The 27,402-nt window shown below is 39.8% G+C and overlaps 1 protein-coding gene across 2 annotated transcripts in view; it reads right to left on the bottom strand.

Moving 5' to 3' along the window:
- The window catches only part of LOC122813757 (nuclear factor 7, ovary-like), a 72,901-nt gene extending 67,627 nt beyond the window's left edge, over positions 1-5,274 (bottom strand). For both annotated transcript variants that reach the window (XM_044086239.1, XM_044086240.1), the window contains exon 1: positions 4,313-5,274. In XM_044086239.1, the coding sequence (XP_043942174.1) occupies positions 4,313-5,047 (735 nt within the window). In that variant the 5' untranslated portion in view covers positions 5,048-5,274. The remainder of the gene's footprint in view (positions 1-4,312) is intronic.
- Between the last annotated feature and the right edge of the window lie 22,128 nt (positions 5,275-27,402).

The raw sequence follows: 27,402 nt of genomic DNA, 5'->3' as shown, positions 1-27,402 counted from the left end.
TATTCCCTGGCAGATGGCTGTGTTTATTTGCAAAAGATCAGAAACTGTTTCTTGTGACTTTCCATTTTCTCCCGAGGAAGAAAAGACATTATTAGGGATGTATTCAGTAGAAATCCCAGAATCATTATTTTGTGGAGACTTGTGGAGAGGAATAGTAAAAGAATTATTTTTGTTTACCTGATATCCCAGTCTGGGAAAGAGGTTTATTACTCAAGTCAGTGACTTTTGACAGGCTATGAAGGGATCTGCAAATATCAGTCAATTGTCTAAATATGGGAAAATGAGCATATACTTTATAAACACTATTGTTACTGTAAATAATCCAAAAGACAAAACAGAAAACTAAAATGTGAACCAGACTCTAAAAAATGTATCAGAAATATTTGAAGATTGGGATGTGATAATAAGCATATTTGAAACCCAAGGTTATTAAAAAACTGACAGATGGAATGAGAGGCAACAGGGATGGAAGAGACAATATTTCAAATTTTGCGATTTTGATATGAAGGTTTAGAAAATAAAGATATAGGGCAGGTCTCCAAGTTCCTGCTTTATTTGGGTCCAGCATATAAATGCATAAAGTCATTTTCCTCTTAGGTCTGGAGGGAGCAGGTTCTAACACTCCCTAAGACTGCATCTAATGTAGAATAGGAATGAATAGTGAGGTCTGATTTTGGGGGTGTGGAGGAATCCCTTGGAAGGTAGGAAGGGAATCCCACAGCCAGCTGTAACACTTTTTGATTGATTCTCAGGATGCAAGAGTCTGACTTTATGTGGCACCAAAGAGAACGCAAGGATGGGGAGGAGGAAACACTTGAGGGACCAAGTTGTCAATCAATTTTCTTAGCTTGTCTTTAATTTTTGGAAGATCTTTCTTTTTTCTTTGAACCTCCCTGTCACTGCTTTTTGAATATTTGCTTACCACAGCCTTGTTGGGAAAATTTGTTCCATTCAAGAATGAACAGCCTGAAATGGAAGAAAAGTTTCTATTATATTTTTGATGAGGAGGGGGTTAAAAAAACTCTGGATAACCCACTGAAGTAACTTTCCCTTTTCATCAAACCTTTTAAGGACCTCAGTACAGGACAGTCCAAATAACACTTCTCTAGCCAGATGAGCATTCAGAATTTTTGTTTTTACATCCTTTGGTAAATACTGAGAATGTATCCAAGAAAATTTTCTCATCACACATTGAGTGGCAACCGTGCTTTTAACATCATCAGCCATCTCATAAGCACGTTTTAAAAAATGCTTGGTTATCTGAGGCACAGAAGATAGAACAGAATTTAGGGATGCATTAGTTTCTGACAAAGGTATCTCAGCAATTCATTTCTTCACATTATCAAAGGAAGCCAGGTGAAATTTAGACATATGAATGTGACAATTTGCTAGTCTGAAGGCCAAGGAGGAGGAGGAGGAAAATAAACTTTCTTCCCAAACCTATCAAAGTCTTTTCCCAGTTTAAGATGGAACTGCATGAGGGTTTAAGAGGGTGGCCTAATGGTTAAGGTGTTTGCCTTCTAAATATAAGGTGAAGGGTTTGAATCTCACAAGGACTAATTGGTTAGGCTTAAAATGGATCATAAAGGCAGTTAGCCTAGTACTAACCTATTAATCTCTATAACGAGTTTAACAGAAGCTGACCAACAGAAATTACTGCAGGATTTGACCTGGGTTAGTAAAAAAAATGTGTGTGCTTGGAGTACCTCACACAATCTATCATACTTTTTTGGAGGAGGTGACTGACTGTCAGGAAAATTACAAGCTGCTATGAAGGTACCTCTAGGACTGACAACAGAGGAGGAACAGGTACAGATTGAGGAAAATCGACCTGTAACCAATCGTACTATTTTTGCTGAGATTCTGAAATTTCTTTTTGTTCAATCAGAAAAAACTACTTAATTCTACAATAGTATTAGGAAAAAGCAAGTTGTCAAGAGAAGAATGTGAGGATTAACTTTTTTTTTCAGAATCGGGTTCCCTAAAGTAGAGGCTTGAGAAATTCATTTTCAGTCTTAATCCTATCCCTTCAACTGAGAATCAAAATCTGAGAGAGAGGAATATCTTTTAAAAGTAAGAAAGAAGTCAGTATTAAAAGAGTGAAAGGCTCTGAATACCTTTGCAAAGTCTAACTGATGTTCTCCATGGGTTTTAGGAGGGGAAAATGTAAAGTGTTCTAATCTGTTTTTTCTTGGGGGACAACTCAGGAAAAGAGCAACTAAAATGATGGTCCATTCTCCAAGAAAGCTGCTGCTCAGAGTGGCCTAGCAGAGGAGTATCTCCTAGTCTCTTCCCCAGTGCCATCAAGGGTGGTTATTCCTTGCCCAGGAATACCAACTAAACAGCTGTAGAAGACAAGCCTGCTTCCCAGTGGTTATTAGTGGCTTTCTCAAGGGCAACATCAGTGGGACTTACAGGAAAAAAAGATGAGTGGTCCAAGGAGCAACTGATGGCCACTGTGGGTCATCTGCTTGTGGCTGAGGCAGAGAGGAAACTGGATTGAAAGCCAACGCCTCCTGGGTAACTTTTTTCATCTTGTGAATTGAGGGAAGTATCACTAGATTTACCAGGACCCAGGTATATGTCCTAGCTAGAAAAGGAGCCTAGAGGACTTGATGTTACCTTCTAAGAAAAAAAAAATCACTTTCTTTTTTTTATATAAGAAGGTAACACCAGTTCCTCTATTCACTTTTCATTTGTTAGTGTCAAGCACCAAGCACACTAGTTCTGGCCTCTCACCAGCACTGTTATACAAAAGCAGTACCCCTATCCACATAAAAAACAAACCAGGAAATTCCCACACAGATCCATAGCAGACTGTCAGACAAAAAAGATGCCTAACAATCAGTTTGTAGAGCTTAGATTAAGTTGGTAAAAAATGACAAGAACTGAAAGTATTGAGGTAAAATTTTAATAGCTCACCCTCAAAACCAAAAGTCCATGCTCATGACAATAACATTTGAAATAGCTGAGATTTTCTTCTCAAAATGTAACTATTTACAAGGGAATACCTTCAAGAAACCTTCAGAGAAAACATAAGATTCTGAGGTAAAAAAAAATAGTAATAAAACTTAAAAAAATCTATTATACTACTTAGAAATAACGTTTTGACTAAAAATAAACCATTTCCTTCAGAAATATTAAGCTAGGGAAGGTGGAATTCAGTGGGGAACATATCTGCCGAGCCTTGTAAAAGCACTGGCCGATTGTAGATGATACAAAGGCCACAGAGGAGTATTCTTCTCACTGACAAGAACGTTCTGAAGTTTTGGCTCCCTAGGTACTGACAATACTTAAATATGGTTAGATTGTGCCTGTTCCAATCCTTTGAAAGGATGTTCCATGTAGCTTAGGCTACTGCAGTAATGATCTAATGTTGAACATCACTATCTCTCCTAATGTGGAATAAATGGGGGAAATGTAGAAAACTTGCAATCCCCATACTAACAGCTTCAACTATGGAGCTCACAAGATGGTTAAAATGTGTTGGTTTATAGTTATAAACAAATATTTTGGTGAATTATGTGATTTGATAGTATTTACCGTGGATATTTGTTACAAAAATAAATAAATAAAACACTGAATGAATAGCAGGCCCTTTCAATGATAAAATGTGAGGTATATGGACTTTTTAAAACTCAAAATGAGGTACACTTGAGAGCTATGGACTTACTACTTTTGATTTATGGACTGTAGTTACTAGGACGCATCCCTTTTGTGTGTGCGTGTGTGTGTGTGTGTGTGTGTGTGTGTGTGTGTGTGTGTGTGCGGGGAAGGGCGCAAACTTATCCCTTCATTGTTGAAAATGTAATAATATATTATGATGATAAATACCCGTTGTCAAGACCCTATAGTATGTTGCGTCCGTCGGCTTTTCCCGCTTATGGGTCGCCACAGCAGAACTCCGGTCCGCTCATGATTGACAGTAAATTTTACGTGCCAAGTTGCCGGCCCTAACTCACAACCTTCAACGAAGGTAAGCCCATTCACGCATGTATCCACACAGGAAACGCTCAAGCTGAGAATCAAACAGGACAACGTCTTACGGGGAGGCAACAACGCTACCGCAGCACCACCACCGCAGTGCCAGACACTGTAGTACAATGCACTATAAATAGTTTTGCATGAAACATGTATGTTTTGATTGTTGAATCTCCTGAATTTCTCAGTTGCTATGACTCTCATAGCGGTGTTATTTATTCTGCCCGAACACCAGAGGCAATAAATGTGCTACTCTAAGTAACATGATAGTATTTCGCCTCTCTCATTCTCTAATTACCTAGTAACATTTCTAAATGGTGCCTGCTGTTACCTTATGAACTGCTTCCTGTAGGACTGCCACCTCCGGGGTCACGCTGGCTTCATTTTCCCAAATGTATCTCCGTTTAGGACTGTGCAACCTCGGACTCTCCACTTTGCCCAGGTGGGCTGCAGCATCCCCGTCATAGCTTGCAGCCCTAACATTATTTTTTAGAATTGGAGTCAGTGCCTTGTCTTTCAATTTTTTCAGGCGGGTAAAAGCCTTGCTGTTCCCGTCTGACAGCAAATGAGGCCTGCCGTTTGGAGAGTTGGGTTCACTTAACTGGGGTTCGCTAAGCCCGTTGTCCAGACTGAAAGCCGTACTTTTGCACCGGTCATCTTCAAGCCACTGCGCGCTACTAATCTCCTGCAGCTGTAGCTTTTCTACTTTTCCCAAGGTCACTTGTATTTTGTCCTTTTTTGAAGGGTATTCCAAGCTGGAATTTTTGGCTTTTAATGCCAGGGCAGCAAGGGATCGACTAATAAAGTACAACTTCGTTGTGCCTTCCTGACATTTGGGGCAGTGCTGCTCTTTTTCTTTGTTCCAAAAGCTCTCAATACAAGCTCTGCAAAAGCTGTGCCCGCATTCCACTACAACTGGGTCTTCAAATAATTCAGCACAGACTGGGCATTGCAAGTCCTCCTGGCATCCAGTATCATGTGTAGCGCTGATGGACAGGGACCCGGCGTTTTCAGGGCACACGCGTGTCTGAAGAAGGACGATCTGGGGTTCCTTGGTAAATGCCATGTTCCCTTTAAAACTACATAAGCATTTTCACTTTCATAATTTGCTTACTGCTTTCTTTTCCAAGTCACACCCAAAGATAAAAATGGGCAGGCATATACAAATACATAGGTAGTATACTTCTCTTCCACGAGGACGGTGTTCAAAACTTTTTTTTCTTACATGTATTTGATGTGGACGTCTCAAATCAGAAAATTATAAATGCTAGTGGCTTCTGAAGTTGTGCCCTTCACATCATTAAATCAGACGCTTCTATCTCAATAAGTATATTATTATTATTATTATCATTATTATTATTATTATCTGGAAAAGTATTGTTTTATGCAACTATTAAAGAAAACTTAGGAAATATTTTTGTCCTAAAATATCAGAACATTTACTATTTTTTTTTTTTTTTTGCAGGACACAACTGCGTAAAGAGAGACTGTCCCTCGTAAAGTGGGACAGATGCGTTTTCCTGTTGGCACGTCATCACTGAAATATTTGTAAGGTTTATTTTTAGGGTAACATTTTTTTGTCTCCTATTTCCTACGATGTATGATGGTCCGATTCTTAGCCTGTTTTTCAAATATGGGAATTCCACCAGAGCTACTGTGACCATATCTCTCAACGAATCTGGGACAACCAGGGACCCTCTTAAAACTTTAAAGGTTTTTTTTTTTTTTCAGTTAATTCGAAAGACAATGACAGAATAAGGGAAAGCAAATTAATATAAATTTTATGACAGTCTGTAATTCCTGAATTATAGGCATTAAGTGTAATTTACTCTTTCTGGAAACGTCTCTTTTTTTAGGTGGGGGTGGGGGGGTTAAGAGAGACAGACTACAATCAGGTGTATACGAGAGGCAAAATGTTACCGTGAAATAAACCTTACAAATATTTAAATGACGTGCCAACAGGAAATCTCAAGAAACGAAAAAGGCATGTGCCCGCTTAGAAGACGTAACACAGTGACCAAAAGACTATCACATTTCTGTAGTGTATCTCATTACTTTAACAATAACCATTTCTTAGTCCTGCATAAAACACTACATAATAATAAAAGACAACAGCAGAAGCGGCGGGAAGTCGTGGTAGGGGTATAACGGAAAAGTACCTGTTGGCCTTATGATTATTGCCCACTGGACACCAATGACTGTTTTCAGGGGCGACTCAGGAGCACTAAGCGATTGGCTCAGCCCCAGAGCTGGCAAACGGGAAAGTGAGGAAAATGAACACAGGATGAAACGCCTTAGGAACTCATAGCCCTAATCTTACATGTGCATTTTCATTGGAGTTTGGTTTTCATTACTTATTTTATTTTTGATCAGAGCTTCTGTTCTTATGACCTGCACTTCCAACGCCGGTTACTTCTGAAGGGATTACGATATGACGAGTTCAGATGCACACATAGAAACCTGCTGTTGTGGAACCGGTTAAACAAAGAAGTTGTCATTATTAAATGTTTGTTAACCCTACAGTTCCCAAGCTGTTGCATCGTGAATTGGGTGCAGTCAATCAAGGACACTGATTTGCACTTCTCGAAAAATGACATTCCCTTTATATGAAATGAAATCTGGAAAGCATACCCCTGATTTTAAAGTGCAGTTTTGGCCATTACTCCTTAGTGTGTGTGTGTGTGTGTGTCTATATGGGTCTACTTCATTTGCCCTAATCAGTGGCGGCTGGTGACTTCAAATCACAGGAGACAGCTGAATGGGTGGGGTCAAGGGGAGGGTGTGTGGTCAACCAGAAAGGGGAGGAGCTATGCACAAAACCACAAAAAACTAACTTTAATTAAATACGCTGCCCTGGGTGGCAAACCATCATTATGAAAGTCCAATCAAGACAAAAATAAGTGTAGAAGAATAAAAATATTTCAATGCATTGGCTGCATGACAGCTTACTTAATATCTAGATGGAAACAAAAGGTTGTGAGGCATGAAAAACTAAATTACTTTTTAAATAAATTACTGGAATGCCAGTCAAAATCAAGTATAAGAAAAACCAGAAGCACTCAACTCAAACCACTTCTCCTTGCACTGCAGTTCTAATTATAATATATTCAGCTTTATTAAAGTACCAAGTAACATGCTGAAAGTAGAAATCTATGTGATGCCCCCACTTGTAAAAATGTTTCGTATCCAAAAAAGACCTGCTGCCTGACAACTTGTTTCATGGAGAAAACATGATAAAAGTAAAAAATGAAAAGCAAACAAGAAACAAGCTCAAGATACATTGCTTAAAGGATTACTGTACAGGTTATGGACCACACATGATTGGCATTCTGTTTAGTTTACGGGTAAAGTCTGTAGAGATGACTGGAAGTCTCCAACAAGTGTAATGAGCTTTTTAAAATAATGGAATCCTGTCCTTTAATACCCAAGGCTTATACATTATCTAGTCAAGTATTCTCTGCATGGCAACAGCAGAAAGGCTTTCAATGTTGGCAATTCTTTAACAGTATGCTTATTAAAGCTTACTTGCATCTTACAATCTCAGACAAGCTTACCTTATGGTCATTAAAGCATTGCTACTTAAACACAGAGCAACAGGCACTTTGAGAAATAAGCATAAATCTGAGTAATAAGCATAAATCAACAGTACAAAAATATGACAGAAACCAGACCATTCTGCAAAATCAAGGACAGATGAAAAGCCACTGTAGTACTTATGCAGTGTGTCCTCCCCATCCAAGGTAGATACAACTACTCCTTGCCTTGCTTGGACACATCCAGAGTCACTACATGGGGGAGTGGGGTGCAACAAGCATGTCACAATTTGAAATCTCTCTGGCTGACTGTGATGGCCCTGACACATTTGTCATACCTCTCAACCTCGAGCAAGAAATCTGGACAAAGCCATACACAGAAGTGGGACAAAGGCCCAAAAATAAGGACAATTTTAAATATTGCTCTAATAAACTTAGAAAGATAATAGAATAGGTCTTGCATTAGTATGAATTTTCTGAAGGGTATAAAATCTGAAACTCAAATGTCTGTCATTTTCTAACTTCATTCTTTAGTGATTTGTCACTAACTTGCCAAAAAACACAACTTTATGAAAAATGGACCAAAAATGTGATGCAAAAATATAAAATAGACACACAATACAGCTGCTACCTGTCAAAGAAGGGACACTTTAATATTAGTACTGCTACCTTGAGCAGCTGACAAAATAAAAGAATCTACATGCATTTCAAGTAATCTATAACTTTGATTATTACAGTTATTTCTTAATTGTAAACCCTCCATGTTTTCTTCCAAAATTGCTATTTTATGGAGGGATTATTAGGGGAAGAGCAACATTTTGAGCCAAAATTGGGGACAGTTGAGAGGTTGGCTATGCCTAATTCTATAAAGCAATTTATTTGCATGTACCTCTCAACCTGTTAATGCATTAAATCTGAACAAGGCCAAATATATTGGGGCACATATAAACAGTACTAAAATTGCTCTTGTATAAATTGAGACAGTTGATAGAACAGCTCTTACTTTAACATGCATTTTTCTGAAGGTTATGAAGTCTGAAACTTATTATTTAGTGACTTAATTCCTAAATGATTTGCCAGAAAACTACAAATTTTATGAAGAACAAACCAAAAATAAGAAGCAAAAATCTATTCATTCTTTGAAAATCTGGACAGTTGGGAGGTATAGTTCAGCTGGGCCTGTCTGAGTTTGCTGCCCTTCCCCCCTGACAAAATAATGGTTGAATGGAGCCTCTGCAGCCATTCCAATGAACCATTACTTGGCTATTTCACTCCATTTACCATAAACACTAATGTGCATACTGCTTTACTTCTATGATGAGTTGGACTTCATTTGAAAGTTTTATTTTGTATTTTACAGCACAAACACTAAGTCATCTGTTAAACAAAGCAATGCAGTCTCACAATGAAAACTTAGCATTAAAACTTCTCTGCCCTTGAAACTCACATTCATTGAAACAGCATTGAAACCCACATTCAAAGAAAATACATTTTGCCAGTGGCAGATAAAGATTAATTTTGGGCTGTTTTCAAATCATAGGCCCCTTGCATATGAAACATACATGTGCTCTTTGATACAACTTCCTCATTGTACTAAAATTATATTCCTTGTACAATACAGTACACTAGTTAGAGGGTGTTTTAAATTTGTTTTGAACATTTTTCCAGTAAGCAATGAAACAAACCATATGCACCCATAATGGCAAAACTGCCCAGTTGAGAACATTTATCATAAAAAAGACTACTCAGACTTCCACAGTCCACCATTATTAGTAAATATACACAATTCTACAGTCCACCATTATTAGTAAATATACACAATTCTACAGTCCACCATTATTAGTAAATATGCACAATTCCACAGTCCACCATTATCAGTAAATATGCACAATTCTACAGTCCACCTTTATCAGTAAATATGCACAATTCTACAGTCCATTATCAGTAAATATGCACAATCTCTGAAGTAAGTCATCTAAATAATTCCACATTAAAGAAATCTGTAACTAATGAAGCGGTTGCTGCTAGCAATCACCTTTATATTTCATGGTTTCATCGAAAAATAAAGTGTCTGTTGCCCCTCAGGAATAAATTGCCTATATTACATTAAAAAAATGATAAGCTAGTAATAATATTGCAAGACGAAATGGATGGCAAACTGATAACAGACTCATAGTTAGTATCTTCACCAAGGGGAACATTCTCAGTACGGCAGCATCCACCCCTTGTGGGAGTAGAACCCACAGCCTTCTGCATCAAAAGCAAGTACACAACCTGTTGTGCTATAGTATTAACTAGGCAAAGCAGTAGCACTAAACTTCTATTCCCCTGCAGCTCTCAGCTCCTTGTAAAATCTACTCTATACTCAACTGCATCTCAACTTCGCAGCTCAAGAAAACTGGAAAAAGCCAAAATGTATGGGGGTCAAAAGCCCAAAAGCAGGGACACATTAAACATTGCTTGTATAATCTTGTAAAGTTGCTAGAATAAAATGTTGTGTTGCCACCATACATTTTACTGCCAAGGTCCCTGAGCAAAAAACAGTCAGAGTAACATACCACTACGCCACATCAGCTGCTTTGTAAAAGAGAGGAAGACTGAAACTTAAATGGCTATCATTTAGTGAATTCGGTTCTCACCATAGCTGTCAACCTCTTAGTACAAAACACCTGGACAAACCCAGTAATGAGGGAATACAGCCCTCAAACATATTCAGTGAATTCAGTTCTTGCCATAGCTGTCAACCTTAGCACAAAAACCTGGACAAAGCCAATAATGGGGGAATACAGTCCCAAAAATAGGGACAAATTTAAAATATTCATCTTATAAACTTAGAAAATTGCTAGAAAAAAAGGTTGTGCTACTATGTATTCTGAAGAACATGAAGTTTGAAATTCAAATGCCGGTCAATTTTACTGCGGACAGAACAAAAACAATTTTCAGCAGAGACGCAGGGATTAATACTGCAGACACGTCTTTGTAAAATGGCAGGGGACCAGAGCAAATCCACACAAACACAGGGAGGAGATGCAGACTCCACACAGAAGCCACCCCAACCAAGAATTAAACCAGAAAACCTACAGCTGTGAGGCAACAATACTACCACTGCACCATCAAATATGCAAGGATTTAAACATTCAGAAACCTGAAGTCTGAAATTCAAATGCCTGTCAATTTTACTGCGGACAGAACAAAAACAATTTTCAGCAAAGATGCAGGGATTAATACTGCAGACACGTCTTTGTAAAATGGCAAGGCACCAGAGCAAATCCACACAAACACAGGGAGAAGCTGCAGACTCCACACAGAAGCCACCCCAACCAAGAATCAAACCAGAAAACCTATAGCTGTGAGGCAACAATAGTACCACGGCACCATCAAATATGCAAGGAATTAAGCATTCAGAAACCTGAAGTCTGAAATTCAAATGCCTGTCAATTTTACTGCGGACAGAACAAAAACAATTTTCAGCAGAGATGCAGGGATTAATACTGCAGACACGTCTTTGTAAAATGGCAAGGCACCAGAGCAAATCCACACAAACACAGGGAGGAGATGCAGACTCCACACAGAAGCCACCCCAACCAAGAATCAAACCAGAAAACCTATAGCTGTGAGGCAACAATAGTACCACTGCACCATGAAATATGCAAGGAATTAAACATTCAGAAACCTGAAGTCTGAAATTCAAATGCCTGTCAATTTTACTGCAGACAGAACAAAAACAATTTTCAGCAGAGACGCAGGGATTAATACTGCAGACACGTCTTTGTAAGATGGCAGGGCACCAGAGCAAATCCACACAAAGACAGGGAGGAGATGCAGACTCCACACAGAAGCCACCCCAACCAAGAATCAAACCAGAACACCCATAGCTGTGAGGCAACAATAGTACCACTGCACCATCAAATATGCAAGGAATTAAACATTCAGAAACCTGAAGTCTGAAATTCAAATGCCTGTCAATTTTATTTAACATTTGTTAATCAGGACAGTCTGACTTGGAACAAAAAAACAATTTTCAGCAGAGGCCCAGGAAGAAATAATGCAGACATGTCTTTGTAACATGGGAGGACACAAAAGCAAACCCACACAAACACAGGGAGAAGATACAGACCCCACAAAGAAGGAACTCCAGCCAAGAATCAAACCTGAAAACCTGCAGCTGTGAGGCAACAATGCTACTACTACACCATCAAATATCAAACATTGCAACATTTACAAACCACAGATATTATGAGGAACAGATCAGATCAAATATGAGGCAAAAATCTGCAATTTTTTTACAAATGGTGGTGGGTAGGGAACTCAAGTCTTTAACATGTGCATACAGGGTACAGGGTTCAAGCCTGAGGTATTCCCTACCACACCACCATGAGCACCTGGGGCATTTACACACACACACACACACACGTAAACCTAGCACCATACACACTCAATATAAACATAAAAAAGCACCATACACTTACCTGTCTGTTCTCCATAGTATATCCAGCCCGCGCAAATACTTCAAAGACCCGCGAGATCCCACGCAAAGCTCCTTCCCGATGAGACTGTCCTGACTGCTCCTTCCCGATGATCCTGACTGCTGCTGTTGCAGTCCAGACCCAACACATAATCCCAGCATGTCTGTGCACTTTAAAAGTGCACAGACATCTCCTTGTGTCCCCCTATGGGGACTGCCGGACTGCCTGGAGCATGCGCATAGACCGACTGTAGTCGGGACTACTGCGCATGCGCGAAATTTAAAAAATGCTTTTCTTTCTTTTTTTATTTTGAGGGGGCTGCAGTCCGGCAGTCCGATAGCACGGGCCGCCCCTGCCTAACTTCCAATTGACTGACATCCATTTTCCCGAGACCAAATGACCAAAATTTCATTTGATCGACACTTCATTTGACTGATAAGTATTATTGGCAAGAGAATGGAATATGCCCCCTTCCCCACTGTAGTGCAACTCTGGAGTTAGAATATATAGTTAGGGGGTGTGGGGGGCTGTGCCCCCCACAATGGGGGGTGAAGCCCCCCACTTACTTTTGTTTTACTAAGCAATATTAACGCAAAACCAAACAATATAATATGAAATTAAGTGGGGGGCTTTGCCCCCCCACACCCCCCCTAACTATATATTCTAACTCCAGGGTCGCACTACAGTGGGGAAGGGGGCATATTCCATTTACTTGCCAATAATACTTGTCAGTCAAATGAAGTGCCGGTCAAATGAAGTGTCGGTCAAATGAAATTTCGGGCAAATGGGTGTCAGTCAATTGGAAGTTAGGGCAAATGAAGTGGACCTGTCTATAGATATATATATATATATATATATATATATATATATATATATATATATATATATATATATATATATATATAGATGTATGCACACACACACACACACACACACACACACACACACACACACACACACACACACACACACACACACACACGTATAGATAGATACATATACATACACACGTGTGTGTGCGTGTGTGTACATGCAAAGCTAAAATAAATTCTAGGTACAAAAGATTCAGTAATTCAAACTGGCAGTATTATAAGTAATAAATATAAGAGGAAACACAGGTTTGTGTTTTAATGATTACTATCACCTGAAATGCCAAATTCATGCACATCCCATGCTTGTCAGTACTCAGACTGTTCAAATTTGGGATTAACTGTTATTTTTCCTGGAATTAACAGTATATCAGTATCCCTGAATATAATTAGGGACAAATGCCCAGAATAAGAGGCACTTTCTAAATTATTAGTGCAATGCACACATAAAAAGAAAATAGAAAATGTAGATTGATAATAGCTTACATTTTCACAAGATAAGCAAGTCTCTGACTCTAACCTTTGGCACATTTTTCATCATATTGCTTGTTTATTAAACAGTAAATTTTAAGAAAGACTAGGTAAAATTGGGATAGGAAATCAGGGACTACTGAAATGTGTGGTTAATATTTACAGCATTTAATATGCTAGTTAACCTATTTTTAACCAAATTGACATCATATTGTGTCCATATTAATTAAGCCAAACAGAACTTGTACAGTTAATAAAGATAACCTTGTAAGGATGCTAAACAAATTGCCAAACTGATATCTAGTACTCAATCAATCAAATAATGTGTCACCTTGTAATCTACAATGAGGACCACCCAAAAATGTGCATGTCCACCAAGTTATAATTAGTCCCGACTCCTTGCCATGAGCAAATAGTCACTTATCCTTCCAACTGTTCCTCATTTGTTCAGTTTTAAGGACTCGTGTCACAAGCAAAGTTGATTATCCAATCTACCAAGCACAACACTAGGTCAAATCCCCCACATCTTTTAAGTCAGATCTAAACTGCTGTTTGCCTAGCTTTGATAGATATAACCCATCAAGGTCACAACGTCTCAGAATGTGCAATCAGAATAAGTATAAAATAATAATAAAAAAAATACTCATTATTCTCTGAAACATTGAACTCTCACAGCAACACTTATAAATGAAAAGGTGATCCTTCATACACTGTTGCAATATGTAATGGGCAATCAGTAAAGGGAAAACACAGCTTAATTAAATATCCATCCATCAGTGAACACAAACGATGCAGTCATCTTAAACACCTAAGGAGAAAAACTCTTTCTGAATGTACATACTCTGATGTTTGTGATCAAAATGACAGAAATAAGAGCTGGAGTAATGAAATTCAACGTGTTGCTCTCAGACATTTGCAACATCCGCGGTGGTGCAGCGGTAGCTTTGTTGCCTCACAGCAAGAGGTTCTCCCATTCGATTCTTGGCTGGAGTGCAAGGAGTGCCTTCTGTGTGGAGTCTGAAGTCCTCCCCGCAGTTGGGTGGGCATTCGAAAGACATGTGTAAATGGGCGGGCCTTCGTTGAAGGTTGAATGTTGAGCTGGCACCTCGGCGTTCATGAAAATGTACTGCCAATCATTAGCGGACCGGAGTTCCGCTGTGGTGACCTCTAACCGGGAAAAAACAAGAGGCTCTCAGACATTTGCACTGTCTGTCACTGATAAGACACATGAATGACCCTTAACTGTGGTCAGCTAACTCTCCTTTGCTTTCAGACACAAAGTGTAGATAAACCCACCCCCAAATCAACCTTCTTACTGTGTACAGCTCTCTGATAATGATGAGCACCATTTTGATGGTATTACTCTCTCCCCTAATCATGGGTTCATTAATTAAAAAAAATAATAATAATAATAGTAACATAAAGAAAACAGATCATTGTTATGGAGTGTTAACATTACCCAGAGATGCATCTGGTGTCTTGCCAAGTATTTTTTCTTGATTATCTAAAAGTCAAGGGATAAATCATGTGGTAGAAGTTGTAGAAAAAGAAATGATGATCTGTAGAAAATGAAGGAAATTAACTTTTCATCTGAAGATATTATGATATTATTATGATATGGCATATAGCTGTTCCAAATCATGAAAATGACAGCTATGAGGGTGTGATTTGTCTTGAGAATATGTACAAAATAAACAATGTATAAGATGAAAGTTCAGGAAAATTGCAATCAGAGAATCATTTAGAAGATCACTTATAAAACATTTATTTATTTATTTATTTATTTGCATTTGTGTACCGGGATGGTTCACTGTCCCATAGCAAGCCCATTTTCAGTGGAGGCACAGGAAGAAAAGCTCCACATAAATCTAACATACAATAGAAACAATTGAGTAGCAGTTTGATAAGACAGTCATAGCTAACTATTACATACATAAGAGACTTTTCATTAACAATTAACAAACACAACAAAAGCTAACTACATTAATTGCAGTATAGTAAAAGTTATGCAGTCACAGTAGAATAAGGGTAGAGGCTAGTTATTAACAACTACCAAAGTTACAGTATAGTACCGGTCATTACTAGCAACTACATTGGTTACAAACGTAAAATAAGAGATTGTGTTGAAGGACCTGTAAGATGCCACAGTTAGCTATAATTTGAAACATATTGACAGTTTAACTTTAGTAATGTGGTAGGAGTATTTACTACTTATATGTACTGCTGGATTTATTGCAAGGTTAAGGCGTGAGAGTAAATTTCAATCATATAAGTCAGAAGTACAAGTAAGAAGTGCATATCATATACATGGAGTCAAAAGGATAGCCATGTTAGTATGTAGTCAAGTGTAGCTTGTAAGGGGGATGTTAATAAGGGGATAGTAGTAGAGGGTCAGAGGAATCAGGTCATGGCAGGTGCCACACTGCAGCATGTACAGTGCTACAGAGTGGAGAAGTGTTATCGTACAGATGTTTTGAATGGAGACGTTTTGTTGACGGTTCTTATTGTTAATGGGAGTGCATTCCACAGTTGGTCGTACAGACGTTTTGAATGGAGATGGTTTGTTGACGGTTCTTATTGTTAATGGGAGTGCATTCCACAGTTTATCATACAGACGTTTTGAATGAAGATGGTTTGTTGATGGTTCTTATTGTTAATGGCAGTGCATTCCACAGTTTGTCGTACAGACGTTTTGAATGAAGACGTTTTGTTGACGGTTCTTATTGTTAATGGGAGTGCATTCCACAGTTGGTCGTACAGACGTTTTGAATGAAGATGGTTTGTTGATGGCTCTTATTGTTAGTGGCAGTGCATTCCACAGTTTGTCGTACAGATGTTTTGAATGAAGACGTTTTGTTGACGGTTCTTATTGTTAATGGGAGTGCATTCCACAGTTTGGCAATCGAGAAGGAGTAAAGCATTAACCAGCAGGAACGTTTGCTTTTCTACTTGTAGGCAAAGTTGGTTCTCAGATCTGAGAGGTCTGTTTGGGTGATAGTGGGTAAGTATAGAGGTAAGGGCTGGGCAATCTGATGATTTGTCGATAATTTTGTGTACTGTAGCTTAATTGTAAGTATGTTAGGTAGTGTGGGAGTTCGAGCCAATTCAGTAAGTGTAAGGAGGAGCAGTGATGGCACTAATATTTTGCATTAGTTGCAAACTTGGCAATTTTATTGTAACAGATCTTGAGGTTGTTTTTTATCGAGGATTGGATGTTGGTGAGTAAGGGAGCACCATATAGGAGAGAAGGTAGGAGAAAGGTTGAGGCAAGAGTTTGTTTTTTAGAATGGCTAAGAAATTGCTTATGTCTACAAAGGATATTTAATTTTTGATATTTTTTTTGATACTATTGTGCACACTCAGGTCAAAAGTTTGGTTTTCATCTAAGACAATGCGTAGTAGTTTTGTATGGGACACAACCTCAATGATAGTTTTGTTTTGGGAATGTATATAGAAATCAGACTTGTTTAAGAAGGTGTTTTTCCTAGGGGTGAATAACAGGAGTTTAGTTTTATTGGGGTTTAAAGCAAGATGGTTGATAGTTATCTAAGTTTCAACAGATATAAGGCATTTTGGGCAATATTTTGAAGTTCAGATGCAGAGTTTGCAGAGCAGATGATAGTTGAGTCATCTGCATATTGTATTACAGATCCATGACTAAGAGTGGAGTGAAATTCATTGATGAAAATGCTGAAAAGAAGGGGCCCTAATATGGAGCCTTGGGGAATGTCTGTGGATATGTCGAGGAATGGAGATTAAGAGTGCTGCTGTTTGGTAGATTGTTGTCTATTTGTGAGGTAGTTAGTGAACCAATTAAGGGTTGGAGGGGAGATGCCCAGTTTAAAAAGTTTTGAGAGAAGTAAAGGGTGGAAGATAGTGTCAAAGGCTTTAGAGAGGTCATGGAAGAGTGAGGATACAATTCTGCCAGCATCTCAAGCTTGATTAACAGTATCCATGGAGGATATAAGAGCTGTTGTTGAACTATGACCTGACCTGAACCTGTGCTGAATTGGGGAAAGGAGTTGATTTTTGAAGTAGATAGTGTAGAAGTTGTGTACAAATGCATATTTCTAGGATTTTTGAGATGGAGAGAGCATAGCAATTGGGCAACAAAAGTTGGAAATTTCTTTACTGTTGTCACCTTTGTGAAGGGGAGAATATATGTTTTTTTTTCAAATAGCAGGTACATAGGACTCTTGGATGGATCTGTTAAGAAGTATACTGACTGGTAGGGATGGCTTTAGCTGACATTTGTAGGTATTCCAGGGGTAGATTGTCAGGAGTGTTAGAGTCAGATTTCAGCTTGAGAAGTAGTTTTGTTATACTAGCAGTAGGTATGGGGGTGAAAGAAAAGGTTGGTAGAGAGGGTGTAGTGCTATTTTGTATGGAATGAGTTGGTGGAATGGGGTTAGAGGTACAGTTAGTTTGTGGAAAGGTGGCAGTAAGATTAAATATAGTGGTAATGAAGTATGAATTGAAAAGAGTGGCTGTTTCACTGGGTCTTTTGTATGGATTTGAATAGGGGTTGTTCTCTGAGCCTGGGTTTAGCAGGGATGAAATGGAGTACCAGAATGTTGTTTAAAGTTCTTTTGAAGACCTAGATAGTGTTCTTTTTTTGCCTTTAATGACTAGACACTTTACCTGATTGTGGAGTTGTCTGAACTCTAAGAGATCAGAGGCATTTTTATCTTTTTGCCATAGTTTCCATGCTTTATCCCTGGCACCCCATGAGCTGCTTAGTGGATTTAGGGAGCCAGATGACATGGCTAGTTCTTACTCTTTTTTGATGGAGTGGGGCTAGTGTTTTCAGGGTGTTGAGAAATGTAGAGTTAAAGAACTCGACAGTTTCATCTAGGAGAAGGGCTTTTAGTATGTTCCAGTTGATGTTTTTCAGAAGATCATTAAAGGTTGCTAGGCTGAAGTTAGTTAGATTTCTTGTTTGTTTGTATTGGTGTTGACTACGTAATGGAGTGGTCTAACTTAGAATATAGATGGGTAAGTGGTCACTGATACTGTAGGGTAGTGTGCCTGCTGAGGAAATTTTATTTGGGTCAGATACTAGAATCCAGTCAAGGATGGAACCAGTATCTTTGTTTTTGCTGGATTTAGTTGCATTGGTAATAAGCTGTGTAAAACTAAATAGGCTGATGTTGGTTGAGGGAGAGTGGTTAGAGACATCTAGCCAGTTTATGTTTACATCACCTAAGATGATTGTTTTGTTTTTTATATTGTTTGATATCCAGGCAAGAATTTCTTCTAAAAGTGGAATATTGTTACCTGGGGGTATGTACAGAGCTATAATATGGAGATTCCTACTTTATTCATTTTTAGGAATGATATTATGATTTTGGCAGTGGAAATTTAAGGAATGATGTTCAAATAGGGACTAACGCTGTTTTTGTAACTAACCATTAGTGCAACATGTAACATCATGCCTGCTTAAATATTGAGAGCACTAAATTTGAAGCAGAGTAAACTGAAGCCATCATTATGTAAACTGCTTACTTATTCTGGACATCTCATAATGCCACTAGGGCAATAAGTGTTTATGTGTGAATATAAGCATAACAACAAGTGCTCCATTAATTTTGAGTCACTTGGCTTGTCGTGTCTGGCATTGTAAAAAATAATTGACATTGTGAATGCATAGTCAGCGAGGAATCAGCAAGTGGGAATACTGAGGATTTGCTTAAAGGTTATTTTCAGCTGCATGCTCAGAAATTCTTTGTATTTGTACAGCTCCAGTAGTGCTACCAATTGTTCACCAGCTTTGAAGACTACTCTCAAGAAGGTGCTGAAATGCTGGGAATGTATTTGTATTAGTAAGGAACAGCTTGACCCTGGTGAATAGACATGGCGGAGCTCTCCAATCTTGTAGCCCAGGCAGGTATGACCCTAGCCCTGAGTAGCATCCTGCCATCACCCATAATGATACCATAGTACAAGGACAAAATGATTGACTTCAACAATTGGCTAAGCTTCTGGTGTCATTCTAAGGGGATCCAGTATCTATCTGCCTGGGATGACATGATCGACAGACCATGATGCTTTGCCAGAGATGGCCTGCACATGTCGCCCTTGGGAGTCCGGATACTGGCTAAGGCTCTTGCCACCTCTACAGTACCTTTTTAGGAAAGGTTCAAAAGACAAATCCACCACTGTAACAGGTACATGCAAGCAAAATCTGAGGGTAATGCTACTCAATTCTAGAAGTCTAAACCTCAAAATGCACTCACTCGAGGCACTCCTTAAAATGGAGAACATCGACATCTGTGCAGTGACTGAGACCTGGTTCAAGGCTCCAGAGAGCACCCCTGCATTACCGGGCTATAATTCATACTACACCTTTCAGTCACTTAACTTGGACCGAAACACTAAAGGTGGGGGTGTGTCCATATTCAACAAAGATACCCACACCTCCAGGCTAGTTGCTCAGCATAATGCATAAGATTATCCAAATGCAACTAACTCTGGGAAAGACCACAATCCAAATTGTAACTTGCTACAGATCCCCCACCATGCCCCAGGAGTCCCACTCCACATTTCTTGAAACACTGGAAAATATTAGGGTACAACCCAACACCCTAATACTGGGAGATTTCAACTACCCCACCATCAACTGAGAAAACTACTCATGCACTAACTCTTTTGCTCAATGCTTTTTGGAATTCATAAATTCAAACAACTTGGATCAACTTATCCACACCCCCACCAGGGGCAGCAATATCCTGGACCTGGTCATTACCAACATGGGCGACTGGTGTACCACACCAGAGGTCATATCCTCGTTGGTCAGATCCGACCGCAAGCTAATCAGCCTAGACATCCACATCCTGCCCCCACCCCCCATTAGGGAAACCACAGTAAAAAATTTCTCCAAAGCCAACTTCATGCTTCTTAAGACAGAACTGACAAACTTCACGACACCCATGCAGCCAGACAATAGAGGTATGACTGCTGAATCCTACACAAAGGCACTTTATAAGCACCTACATGAGTGCATGGATCATGCTATCCCTAACAGAACCAATACGCTATCCTCCAAAAAAAAGGAAGCCAATCTGGTGATCCCCTGCCATAAACAAACTCTACAGCAGAAGAAAGAAACTGTTGCAAAAAAGAGTAAAATCCCATGACTGGAAGAACTCCCTGGTCAGCCTCAGTAAGAAGCTGAGATCCCTCATAAAATCCTCCAAAGCTAGTTATGAAAATAAAATTGCCACTGATTCTAATGACAACCCCAAAGCATTTTATAGCTATGTCAAGAATCTCAATGGAAACACTCAGATCTGCTCTGATTTACAGCACAATGGCACTAAATATACAGAACCAACTGATATTGCCAACATCCTGGCAGACAGGTTCAGTGCTAACTTTACCCCCCCTCACCCCTAAAGGGCCCATCTCTATACTGGAAGAATGCAAAGTTCCTGAAATCACGGTTGCACAGGTAAAAACCTCACTCTCCAAAGCCAAGAACACAGCATCTATGGGTCCTGACAACATCCCAGGCTGCGTTCTACGTGAACTACAGAATGAACTGGCACCCTACCTAAGCACCATGTTCAATCACAGCCTCCTCTCAGGCTTTGTGCCCACTGAATGGCATACGGCAACTATTATCCCACTCCACAAAGAAGGAGCCACCACGGACCCTGGGAACTACTGCCTATTTAGTCTAACGAGCCTAGTCTGCAAGGCCATGGAACGTATCATCATGGAACGTATAAACAAAGACATTGGTAACCTCCAAACTCTGGACCCCACCCAGTTCAGGTTTGTAAAAGGGAGATCATGTCTCCTAAACCTGATTGACTTCTTTGAAGCAGTCACCAAAGCTGTAGATGAGGGAAAGGTGGTTCACACAGCCTATCTAGATCTCGCCAAGGCTTTTGACACCATCCCCCACTCTGGAATTATAAATAAACTCATGAAACTAGGTATAAATCCCTATGTCACAAGATGGGTTGCCAACTGGCTCACTGACAGAACCCACACTGTGAAAGTAGCAGACTCCAAATCTGACTTCAGACCAGTGACAAGTACCTCAGGGTTCAGTCCTGGGTCCTTTCCTGTTTGGCATCTACTTTTCTGAAGTACAGGCTAGCACAGATGGCCTTTGGCTGGTGAAGTTCGAAGATGACTGCAAACTGGGAGCCATAATTGAGTACCCAAATGATGTGGACGTCCTACAGAAGGGCCTCATGGAGACAGATGCCTGGTGTCAGCGCCATGGCCTCAAGCTCAATGCCAAAAAGTGCATTGTAATCTCCTTTGGTAAAAACTCTACCCATGAGCTACCACATAGGTGGTAGTCTGCTTAACACCGAAAGTGTGATAAGATACCTTGGGACACAGGTGGACAGTAGCCTCTCCTTTGATAAACACATTGCCACAGTAGTCAGAAAATCCTTCTACATGGCACACCTCATCACAAAAGGCTTCTCATCCAGGAAAAAAGAGGTCATAGTTCCCCTCTACTCATCACTCATCAGACCCATTATAGAGTACAACGCCCCTTTTGGTATGTACCTCACAAGACATCTACAACAACTGGAAAGGCCACAGAAATACCTCACAAAGAGGATTACTGGCCTCAAACAGATGCCCTACACAGACCGTCTCAAAAAACTCCAGCTTTACTCCATCGCATATCGCCTACTCAGACGCAATCTCTGCCTAACATACAAAGCTATGTCAAACCCTGAGCTGTTGGACATGCTCCACCTAAAGAAATCCAAATCCCTCCAAGCTACACGCTTTAGGGACCTAAACCTTATCACCACTATAAACAGAACATGCTGGAGGGATAGATTCCCAGAGACTTCCCATACTCTGGAACAGACTACCTATCTATATCAAGCAAAGCTCCTCATTAGCTCTCTTCAAGAAAAATCTTGATGATTGGATAGGAAATAGAAAATTCACCCCGGGGATCATCTCTGTGGCTCTGCTCAACAGGGGCACAAATAAATAATTTTCTTGGGTGGTGAAAGCCAGGGTACCTTTTTGGCTAGGCTTGTATAGGCCCTAGGGCCTAGTACCTACCTATGAACCTATGAACCTAGGAATCATAGTTACTGGTGTGAAGCCAAGTAAATTTGTATAAGCAGCACATTGGAGTACTGCGGTGGTGGTGCTGCGGTAGCATTGTCGCCTCACAATTAGACATTGCCCGTTCGATTCTCAGTTAGAGCATCTTCTGTGTAGCGTCATGCATGAATGGGCATTCCTTCATTGAAGGTTGTGCGTTAGGCCCGACAAGCCAGTACGTAAAAATCTACTGCCAATAATTAGCAGACCGGAGTTCCGCTGTGGCGATCCCTAACCTGGAAAAGCCGAAAGACACAAACAAACATAAGCAGCACATTGGAACAACAGGTAGAGGTGATGCCTCAATAAGAGGTTCTCCAGTCTGATTCTCAACTGAGGTGTCTTCTATGACGAGTCTACATGTCTCCCCTGTGTTTGCAAATTTTTTTCTCCATTCTCCAGTTTCCTCCCTCATTTCAAAGACATCGGTAGTTGGATCGGGAACTCCAAATTGACCATAGGTTTGATTGCATGCATGTTTGACATGGAAGAAAGACCTGACAACCTTCTTCTGTTTCCCCATTTTTCATGTAACCTCTGTGGACAGCAGTAGCTGTCAACATGGTCACTTTAGGAGATAGCTACTACTGAAAAATAAATATAATTTTTACTTGACCTGCACATCTTGCATTGTATTTTACTGTGTGTTGTTATTTTTAACGGTATTTTACTATATTTTTGCTTTTTCCTGTACTTTTAGCCTAGCATAGACTTGGTTCAGATTTGCTGGAGCCAGTCTTTTTTACAATTTCTGAACACTAATCCAGCTTTCCTTCACAAGAGAGGGCCTCCTCCTACACCCTAGTGAGAGTAGAATGTAGCTAAGGACCTATCTAAGTGGTGATTGCTGGCTCTGGACCCAGTGTAGTGTGCTACTGTTGGTTAGAGTATTTGAAATCAGTTTAATTTCATTTACCAGAGCTGCACAGAGGTTAGCAATAACACTCATCCAGCTTTCCTTCACAAAAGAGGGCCTCCCCCTACACCCTAGTGAGAGTAGAGTGTAGCTAAGGACCTATCTGAGTGGTGATTGTTGGTCCAGGGCCCAGTGTAGTGTGCTGCTATCCATTAGAGTGTTTGAAATCAGTTTAATTTTGTTGCTACTTGCTGCCTGTGTTAGGACTGGTTTGCAAATTGTGCACCACCCAGCATACAGCACTACAACACAGTGAAGGATACTATTGGCAGTTATAGACACAAACTGTTAGATAGATTATCTTTCCTTAGTCGACTGTTTGTGCTCCATTGGAGGTTTCTCAATGTTATGCTTCACTGCTCAGTTAGAATCTCAGCTGAGCCTCTGAGGTTCCTCCACAAGACTTACACATCAAGCCCCTCGCAGTTTAGAACTTTATTTTATCCCTTTGCCATACCTGGTCCTTCTAGTCCCCTCCCTGTTACTGACCGCTGTACTTCACCTAGCATCACAAATGGACAATTTCCCACCATTTCTCCAGCCAACCTGACTTGACATGGGCATCCTGAGGCAATGTAGCAATTGCCTCATGTACACTGACAATCCACTTCTCCTAATTCACACAAATTCAATATGTAAGAGCTGCATCTAAATTAAGAATCTAGAATATATGCTTTCTTGCTTAAAAATCAGTATATCAGATACTAAGCAGTTTGTCAGCTCACATACTTCAACTCCTGCACCATCCATGTGTACAACACCTAAACCTACATACACAGAAGTTCTCACTAGAAGCCTACCTAAAGATCAGAAATCTCCCAAACATAAATGCACTTCACTTAATACATTCCCAGCAAATCTCAGTACACATACAAATGCTTGCACCAGTGTCTCACCAAACATGCCCCGAAGGCAAAACACAAAGTCAAATGTTTTAGTCGTAAGTGACTCCATTGTGAGACACACAGATGTCCCACTCACCAGGTTGGAATAGGAAAAGGTCACGGTCAGCTGTTTGTCAGATGCCAGGATCCGCCATATTATACATGCACTCAAGACTCTCAACAACAGGCACTGTTATGACTCTGTCATAGTCCATGTTGGTGTGAATGACTTGAGAAGTACCTCACTGGACCATATGAAGAGAGACATGACTGAGCTCTCTGATTATGTGTTCCAGTTGGGTATGTCCCTAGTCTTAAGTAGCATTCTACCTTCACCTAGGATGATGCCTCAGTACAGACAAAAAATTATTGACTTCAACAACTGGCTTAGTTTCTGGTGTCATTCTAAGGAGATCCAGTACCTGTCAGCCTGGGATGATGTGGTTGATACACCACGATGCTTTGCCAGAGATGGTCTCCACCTGGCACATCTGGGCTTTTGGCAATAAGATAAGGCCGTTGCTATCCCCTAAGTGCCTTTTTTAGGCAATGTCACAAAAACAAAATTCCCGGCATAAAAATATCCTCAAAAACAACCTTAAAGTTGTGCTGCTGAATGCTAGAAGTTTAAATCTGAAACTACACTCACTGGAAGCACTCCTCACCTTAGAAGATGCAGACATGTGTGCAGTCACAGAGACCTGGTTCAAGGCCACTGAGAGCACCCTGGCCATACAAGGATATAATGCCTTCCACATGTTCAGACCACAAAATGAACACTTGAAAACTAAAGGAGGAGAAGAATCAATATTCATCAAAGATAAATAAACCTCCAGACTGGTTAAACAGAATGATTCCTTAGAGTTACTCCATGTGCAAATAACTGTAGGAAACACCCCTCTCCAATTTATCATCAGCTATACATCCCCCTCCATGAACCAAGATATCCACACTGCCTACCTGGACCAACCTGAGTCGCTCAAAATACAACCAAACACCCTAGTTATGGGTGTCTTTAGCTATCCATCCGTAGATTGGGTAAACTGTATGTGTGAAAACGCACTTGTTCATAGGTTCTTGGACTTTGTTAACTCAAATGCCTTAGAGCAGATAGCTGGCATCCCCACAAGGGGCCCAAACATTTTAGATTTGGTACTCACCAACATGGTAGAATGGTGCACCACCACAAGTGTGTGACCATCCCTGGTGATGTCTGATCATAAATCAGTCTCTTTCAAAGTAATGACAGCATCAGACCCCCCAGGAGAAATCAGTCTAAAAAACTTCTCCAAAGCCAACTACAGCCTCTTACAAGATGGCATTAATAGTTTCAAAGCTCCTGTCAACACTGACATCAAGGACACCTACACTGGGAACAAATCTGGGTGCTTCCTTTGAGACATATGTGAAGAAGGCCTTATGATTGTCTGTTGTAATATATGGCCAATTTGGACTCAGAGTTTGCTTTGAAGGATTTCACTAGTGCTCTTATTTGTTTGTTCAGGCTAAGGAGACATTGTTTCCAATTGGGCACCTGCTCCTTCTTGGTTTTGGACAGCAATTTTTTCCTTTTGTTATAGAGTTTATTTATTGCAGATGTCCACCAGACAGGTTTACTCTTCCTTGCGGAGGATGATTTAGTCCTGTCGGGTATTCCTGATTCCAAGCATCTATATAAATGCTCGTATAGTGCTTTGGTGCAGTTTTGGATATTGATGCCAGTTCTTACAGAGGGGGAGGGGGCTGTGAAGCTGTTTATACCATCCCTTAGGAGGCTGTAATTTGGTGAAGTTTTTATGTCTGATCCTAGCTAGATAGGGGGTTGGGGGAGATGGTGACTTCAAAAGTGACTGCTTTGTGGTTGGATCTTACCAGGGAGGATAATACTATAGGGATTCTGCAGTGGTTATTCATGTTGGTTAATACCAAGTCCAAGACATTATCACCTCTTATGGGGATATTACTTACACCTTTAAGTAGGTAATTGTGACTAATTAACTGCAATGTGCTAATAGGTAAAGCTTTAAAATGCTTGGTTAGATAGTTTGACATTGTAATACAGCCTGAAGAAGCGATCTGTGTAGATCGCGAAAGCGCTTACTTCTTTTTGTTTAATAAAAGGTAAATCTGTTGTGGAACTCTGCAACTTCTTTATTCCACAATTTTGGTACTATGTGTCATTGTCAGAGTGAACTCAGTACTCGGTCAATTTTCTTTGCATTGCACCAGATATTGCCTACTGGGAGAAGGATCCAGGGAAGACACAGGACTTTGGAGGCATTATATCTCTCAGTTTACCTTGACATGCCTGCAGACCTGTAATTTGCTGAAGACTATGGCTGGAAATGGATAAATCTGCTCTGTTCTGGTAAGTTTGCTTGTATAATGACCCTCACCAGAACAATAAAAAGGATGGAAGAATCCATAAATGGATGGATAGATAGATAGATAGATAGATAGATAGATAGATAGATAGATAGATAGATAGATTAGATAGAATGATAGATAGGTATATGGATGATGGCTGCATATATTAATGAAATTATTGGAACATGATATAAAACAGTACTGGAACACAGATCAAGAAAATAGCTCTGAAATGCTCAATCAATTGCTCACCAATGCAACCATTCTGAAGTATTTTGATGTAATAAATCACTGACAATATAAGTAGACACCAACCAAAAATGGAAATTGTATACTGATTCTACGAGAAAACAACCCTATTGTTTATGAGCCCAGATCCTATCCACTTACAAGAAATGGTACACTTAGAATGAAGAAGCCCCTTGCTTTAGTATATAGGTGTAAAAGCATTATGAATAGTGGGAAAAGGTGTTAATACAAACAGGTCAAATGTCATTACAAAGAATATATAAGGATTTTTTGTATAAGGCACTGCCTACTTTGCAGAAAATGTTGTTGCAACTACAAAAGTGTGACAAATGTGTATAGCCTGATAAAGAGATGTATATTGATTACACATGCTGTCATTTATATTTGCTAAAAGCAGCAAGATCCTCTTGGTGAGGAAATTGATGAAACTGGATATTTTTCCCCAAGTTCCCAGGTTCCACCAATGAAAAGAAGTATACAGAGTTTCATCAGTATAGTGAGCATGATCCAGAAATCAAATAACTATTTTAAGAAGCTTCTGGGAATGTGGCCTGAACATAAATATAGCATGAG

This window comes from Protopterus annectens, chromosome 10.part0 (genome assembly GCF_019279795.1).
Source record: "Protopterus annectens isolate FY-2018-M chromosome 10.part0, PAN1.0, whole genome shotgun sequence".
In the NCBI taxonomy this organism is placed as follows: domain Eukaryota; kingdom Metazoa; phylum Chordata; order Ceratodontiformes; family Protopteridae; genus Protopterus; species Protopterus annectens.
Note: the sequence above shows the minus strand (reverse complement) of the source record. Positions and strands in the feature narration are given on the sequence as shown.